This window comes from Stigmatopora nigra, chromosome 15 (genome assembly GCF_051989575.1).
Source record: "Stigmatopora nigra isolate UIUO_SnigA chromosome 15, RoL_Snig_1.1, whole genome shotgun sequence".
Lineage (NCBI taxonomy): Eukaryota > Metazoa > Chordata > Actinopteri > Syngnathiformes > Syngnathidae > Stigmatopora > Stigmatopora nigra.
Genome location: NC_135522.1, coordinates 1,145,001 through 1,151,645, shown reverse-complemented (window position 1 = coordinate 1,151,645; position 6,645 = coordinate 1,145,001). Strand labels below are relative to the sequence as shown.

Below are 6,645 nucleotides of genomic sequence, written 5' to 3'. Positions count from 1 at the left end.
AAGAAAAATAGCAACGTAACGAGTGTCCATGGAGATTTATTGGGATAATTTATGTTTTCTGTACAGAATGTGCATCATACAAAGCCAAAAATGAAGACATTGAAATCTATATAAAAGTAAAAAAAAAAGAAGGAAAAATAAACAATGTAGCGGAAACTGGCTTCCCAAATGAAAATAAAAGCATGATTGATAAAAAGCCCTCAATATAAAGCCACTTTCTCTTTCGTCCAATCAGATATTTGGATTCCTATTTTGTCTTTTTTGTTGGTTTTCTGCTTCACATTCCCCCCAAAAAGCGAGTACGACTAAAATCTATATTAATACTGCGTCTTATCAGATAATCTAGTACCACTCCCTTAAAGCTAAGAAGAATGTCAACGATTAAAAATAATTTTTAAAGGCAAGGGTGTCCAAACTTTTACTCCAAGGCCCCCTTAAATAAAATAAAATAAAAAAATATAAAGCAAAACAATGCTAAAGCTAACTTTTACTTGTTAAATAAATGATCAAAATCAGTCAAAAGTTAAAATCTTACCTTTAGAGGTCCAATCTACTTTGACTGGGAGGAACGGCAGTGATGGTTCACTAAGTATTGTAAATGGAAGTGAGTGAGTTATAAAATTAATCCAAAAAGATGAGGATATTCCAAAAATATATACATACTAATATTTACACTACAAAAACAAATTTGGAGAATAAAGCAAATTAAATTAAAATTTGAATTGAAGCTTCTTGTGTGGGTCATATTCAGGGATATTTTTAGCAATTGCTAAGGAGCCCCAAAAATATTGCCAGGGGACCAAAATTTGGCCCGTGGGCCGCAGTTTGGACACCACTGCAATCGCTGAGGGCCCCCAAAAATATGGACAGAGGTCCAGAGTTGGCCCGCGGGCCGCAGTTTGGACACCAATTGAATTGCTGGGGGCCCCCAAAAACATGGACTGAGGGCCAGGTTTGGCCCGCGGGCCGCAGTTTGGACACCACTACGGAGGGGCCCACAAAAAATGAGCAGAGGACCAGAGTTGGCCCACATGGCGCAGTTTGGACACCACTGCAATTGCTAAGGGGCCCCCAAAAATGGGCAGAGGACCAGAGTTGGCCCGCAGGCCGCAATTTGGACACCAATGCGAAGGGGCCTTCAAAAATATGGACAGGGACCAGTGTTGGCCCACTGGCCGTAGTTTGGACACCACTGCCGTAATGTATGCACTAGAAGGTCATCTCATTTTTCTATTAGATATTGACATAAAAAAAGAGAAAGAGCGTTATTGTTTAAAGTCATATTTCGGTCAAACTGAACAAGAAGAAGCAACAAAAACAATATTTAAAACAAAAATAAAGTGGAAGGCACAATTCCCACAATAATCTGGACTATCCACTAAACTATTGCAATTTATGTATAATCTTAATTCTTTAATTGGACTCAGTACATTTCGTTCCTATGTCTTGATATAAAAAATAATCAGTCTTACAAGAATAAAGTTATATTACTCAATATGTAATGACAAAAATAATGCTTTTCATGCATGTTATGATTTTCAATCTTTTCTTTGAACACAATTTATAAATGTATTTATAGTTGCAAAAGAATGATGAAATAATGCTTAAAAATACATTATTTTTGAACAAATAATAAAAGTGACTAGGTCGAAATTGTCAATTTATCTCATAAAAATTAGTCTCGTAAATTGATTATTGGCATCTAAAAATTGATTTTAATTTTTAAAATTTCTGTCCTGCATTAAAATTTGACTTTTTTGTCATTAAACTAACGACTAAAGTTAAAGTAGAAAAAAAGAGAAAAACTAAAGCAACAATTCATTCAAATTTTCCTCATTTAAGCCCCCCCTCCCCTCAACAAAATATAAAAACGACACAACCGTGCTCTCTAGCGGCTGAAATGTGTCACTGCGCCTTTAGTAGAAGATAGTGGCAGATCGATCGTCGTTGAAGGTGGGCCGGAGGAACACCTCCATGGAGCGGTCACTGTAGGGACAGAAAAAAGGGTGGGGAAAGGCAAAAAATAGCAAAAATTAGAATTTTCTTTAAAAAAAATTGACATTTTTCAAGCCAAAGTAGTCGCCACTTAATCACCGCGTGACCACCTGAGCGTTCTAGCAAGCACGGAGCAACGATATGCTCCAATCAAAAATCAATAAGCATGCAAGATTGAGAAAAACTCTAAAAAAACAGGACGGAAAGAAAAGTGTGGCGTTCTACTGCAAGAAAAAGAAACCAGACAAAAAAATTGGATGAGTTTTTGGACTTACGCAGTCCTGTTCCCTCAGAAGCGGGACAAGTCTGGACCCAAACTGGAAGGTATAAACACAACCTGTTCGTTGGAATGCTTCCTTGGCCTTCATTCGTGGGTTAGTTAGTTAGTTAGTTAGTTAGCTCACCGTTAGTAAAAACCACAATGCTGGTTAGTTAGTCCACATGCTAATAAATAATCATCACATGAGCCAAATAGTGCAACAACTACTATCAAATTAAAGTAGTTCCAGGGTCAAATTGTACTCCAGCTAAAGTCAAATAAGCAATATTTCAATCAATTAGTTCGAGAGGTGGCCATAAAATGAGAGCTGGTAAACAAATTGATATTTACAATTAGTTTTTGGTCGTTTTGAATGAAAATACTCATCTCAGAAACGTTAATTTTAAAATTGGCATAGGGAAAAATGTACGTTTCAGGTTGCTTATTGTGAAAACCAAAATATAAGTTTAAAAAAGACATTTTGATCTCAATTGGGTTTGGATCTGGGTAAGTTCAAGTCAAAGTAAAAAATATATATATTTTTTAAGATTGGCAAAAGCGTCTCAAAATGTTTTTATGTAACATTTTAAGACACTTTCGCCAAAATCGGGCACAAAAATTAAATACTATGGCGCCAATTCTGCAGAAAATATGGCCATAAAAGATGGTTAATAAGGAGATTTTAGAAAATTCAATTTGACGGCAAAGTCTAACCTATTCTAACAGGGAGGGTTGGCATCAATATCTTAAATTCCCCCAAAATAGAACACAGATTGCAAAGCTAATGTCAAAAGTTGAAAGAAAGAAAATAACTTGTTTTCTGACTTCTGGTTGCTTATTGACAACAAAAAGAGCTTTTTTAGCATTTGACACTGGAACAACTGGTTTCCACCAGCGACACTTTACACGGCTACGCCCGAGCCAACAGTACGACATCACAAAAAAAAGTGCACCACGTCATGCTCTACATGCCATCGTGGACATTCTCATCCAAAAAGAAGATGTTTGGAAGTTGCAAAAAGACGACAAAAGTGCTTACAAATAACCATCCAAAGCTGGAGAAACCATCACACTGCTCACAAAACACACTAACGATTTTCACAGTGACACAAAAGCATGCTGGGATCAACATCAACTCCCCCAAAATATTCCAAAACGTGCATGGCAACACGTGCAAATCACAAATTTCCCCCCCAGACCACACGATTTATTAATATATAGAGATATATTTTTATTTAGAATACCTTTTTGTAAAAAGTCACCATACATTCAGGGCCTTTTTCTTTTGAAATCACATTTTTTTTCTTTTTTTTTAAAATCCCTCCACGGCATGCATATGATTAAAAACAACTATTCAGTCTTTGCGTACACAAGGACAACAATTGTTTGGAAGAAAAAAACTACAGAGCCACTTGGGGGGGAATTACAATCAGAAAAAGGCGCTGCCAAAGGGGGGGAAAAAACAAAGAAAAACAACATGGCTGCTCACTTTCAACAGCAGTTACCCAAAGGCGATGAGATTTTGCACAAAGACCAAATTTCCTCTTACACCCGCCAAATAAATTTAAAAAAAATAATAATACAGTGCAATTCGGTGGACGAATAAGTCATATTTAGCAAGAGATTAAATATAGATATGCCTGCACATGTCTTTCGGGGTTAAGGGGCGGAGCAAAAGCAGCGTGTAAGGCATCGGACGCATTCTCCCAACCAATAAAAAATAAAGGAAACACAGCCGGTACATAAAGTGAACACACCCCTTTGAAGAGTTTTTTTTCCTTTTTAATATCGTTAAAATATTTTTAAAAATTGAGTATTTATGCATTTAAATTTGAGGACAAAATAGATCGGAATAAGTTCAGAATTTGGTCAAAGACTATTAAAAAAAGACTGATCATAATTGATATTTTGCTATAAAATATTCTTTTTCTTATATGCAGTCATAAAAATGATCAGTTATGAGATTTACAGCCATGCAAAAAAAAATATAAATACTGTGATTCAGTAATATTAGTTTGTCTTTACAGAGGATAAAGAATACATGCATGTGAGTGCTATTCAGGTATTTCTTAAGCAGATGTATACAAATATGGGCTGAACAAATTTTCGTCATCAAGGGGGTGTGTTCACGTGATCTCCCCCCTCCGCACAGAAAAAAGACCTGACGCGCGACCAATCGCAGCCCAAGATTGACCTGTGTGCGATTTTTGGAACTATAAAGGCCATTAAGATCAACCCCACAAGTGCATACCTGTCAACTCGGAAGGTTTGTCCATATTTTGGATGGCATTTTAATACTTTTAACGGGTAGATTGTGAAATTTACACAACTGCTTTTTTTTAAATCAAGCTAGCATCACCCACACGGTGCATTCAGGGACAGCATGTAAAAGAGAACACTCCACATATCGACTATGTTTCCAGCCTAACAAAAAATAGCAACTTTTTTGATGGTAAATAGAGAATATAAAATTTTGTAGGAAATCCAATTCAAGTTTATTTCCAAATAGTACACTGTGGAAATGGAACATATATGTTAAAATTGAATTTGAAAAAAATTAAACCATAAAAAGAAAGAAAAATTACCTTAATGTGTATTACAGGCACGCACTAAAATTTAAATGCGTAAAAGTTTAAGTATATTAAGGTAATTAGCCACATTTCATAAGGAAACCTTTCTAATTAGCTTTCCTTATTGCATTTTCTTAATGTTTTTTGATTTCTTAAGATTATATATCACCCTAAATGACTTTGATCTGATCAAAAACATCACATTTTTTAAAAATAACATTTTCTTCCGCGATTGAAATAAACTTATTTAGCATTTGGCAAAACACCCCCCCCACCCTCGTGTTGACAGGTATGCTCATCTTTCATACATTTTAAAATCTTTTAAAATTATTATATTTTTTTTAAAAAGCGCCACTAATAAAAACAACGGTGTACATGCATTGAAAAAAAAAGAAACGCATACATAGAAGAAAGAAAAAAAAAACTCCAAAAGAAGAGGAAGAAGGAAGAAGAAGATCCCAAAAGAGAAGAAGAATGGCGCCCAGCCGGCGTGGCGTGGCTCAGAGTCCGTATCGCTGCACGGCGCCGAGCAGGTAGGCCCCGCCCCGGCTCTCAACGCAATCCTCCACCCACCAACCGCTACTGTCCCCGCGGCGGGCCAGGTGGTGGCGGCGGCGCCCGGGTCAAGCGCCAGAGGAAGGGAGAGAGAGAGGACAGAAAAGGAGGGATGAGACCGGCGGAGGCGGGAGGAAAGAGAGAGAGACAGGAGGGGGAGGAGGGAGGAAAAAGAGGGGAGAGGAAAGGGAGGAAGGAAGGAAGGAAGGAAGAGAGGCCCCTGTGCTATCCGTCACAAAGTGTGTTGTCACACAGTCGAAATCAATTTGCCATCAGGGCTGTCACTGTGGAACAAAGAGAGAAGGAAGCTTGCCAGGTCGGACACACTCAGAAAAAGAGAGAGAGAAAGAGAGAGAGAAAGAGAGAGAGAGGGAGAAAAAGAGAGAGAGATATGGACAGACAGGACTTGGACATATGCCTTTTTTTGTACAACTCCAAACACCACCCCTGAGAAACAAGTTTAGTGTCAAGACCAGGGATAAGCAAACTACGGCCCGCGGGCCACATATGGCCCGCTAGGCTTTTTAATCCGGCCCGACAACGTTGTCCAAATAATGTTTTTTTAATCCCCAAGATGGCGGCGTCATGCAGAAGCCAGTGGCAGTAGCTGTGTCCACTCTTGTTTGTTTTTGGTGTTTTACAGCCCCTCTATCTATTTTTAAATGACATTTTAACATTTCTTAATACTTTTTACTTTACTTTGTCCTTTATAGTTTTTACTTGAATGATGAGAGTTGAGTATGTTAATATTTTAGTCCTTTTTTCTGTTTCTGTTTCATATGTACTGTTAACGGATGCACTTTTTTTTATATGTATCCTATCTTGTGCTGACCCCGCCCATCTGGCAATTTTTTTTAAGTCAATGTGGGACCCACAAAAGTTTGCCCACTCCTAGTCAAGACTAAGACCGCATGTCACCTATTCGGTTTTTTAAATGGTGACGTCAACTGTGTTAAAGTTGTGCAAGTTTGGTGATGATTCATTGTTATTTTTTTTAACCCTCCCATCCCCTTTAAATAAAAATACAAGGATGACAGAAGACGGAACGGACAAGTGGTGATATGGTCCAAGCTTGGCAATACTTAAAAGGTTCTCCTATTGCTCAGTAAAAAAATAAAAAAATAAAAATAAAAAAAACATGTATAGAAAAATAGGTTGACTACGGTAGGAGTTTTTTTTGGGGGGCGATTAAACTGAAAGGACAGAAAAAATGCATTGGGGAAAGTTAAAAAAATGGAATGGATAATTGGTCAAGTTAAAATCTTA

General features: G+C 37.4%; 1 protein-coding gene across 6 annotated transcripts in view; it reads right to left on the bottom strand.

Annotated features, from left to right (window-relative positions):
* Positions 1–948: 948 nt before the first annotated feature.
* LOC144208635 (BAR/IMD domain-containing adapter protein 2-like) overlaps positions 949–6,645 on the bottom strand; it is a 39,037-nt gene continuing 33,340 nt past the window's right edge. For 2 of the 6 annotated variants that reach the window (XM_077734581.1, XM_077734580.1), the window contains one exon: positions 4,871–5,406. In XM_077734581.1, coding sequence (XP_077590707.1) covers positions 5,325–5,406 — 82 coding nt within the window. In that variant the 3' untranslated portion in view covers positions 4,871–5,324. Of the gene's footprint in view, positions 1,987–2,270; positions 2,313–4,870; positions 5,664–6,645 lie in introns of those variants that run through there. The other 4 variants (XM_077734585.1, XM_077734583.1, XM_077734584.1 and 1 more) reach the window with 4 other exon arrangements.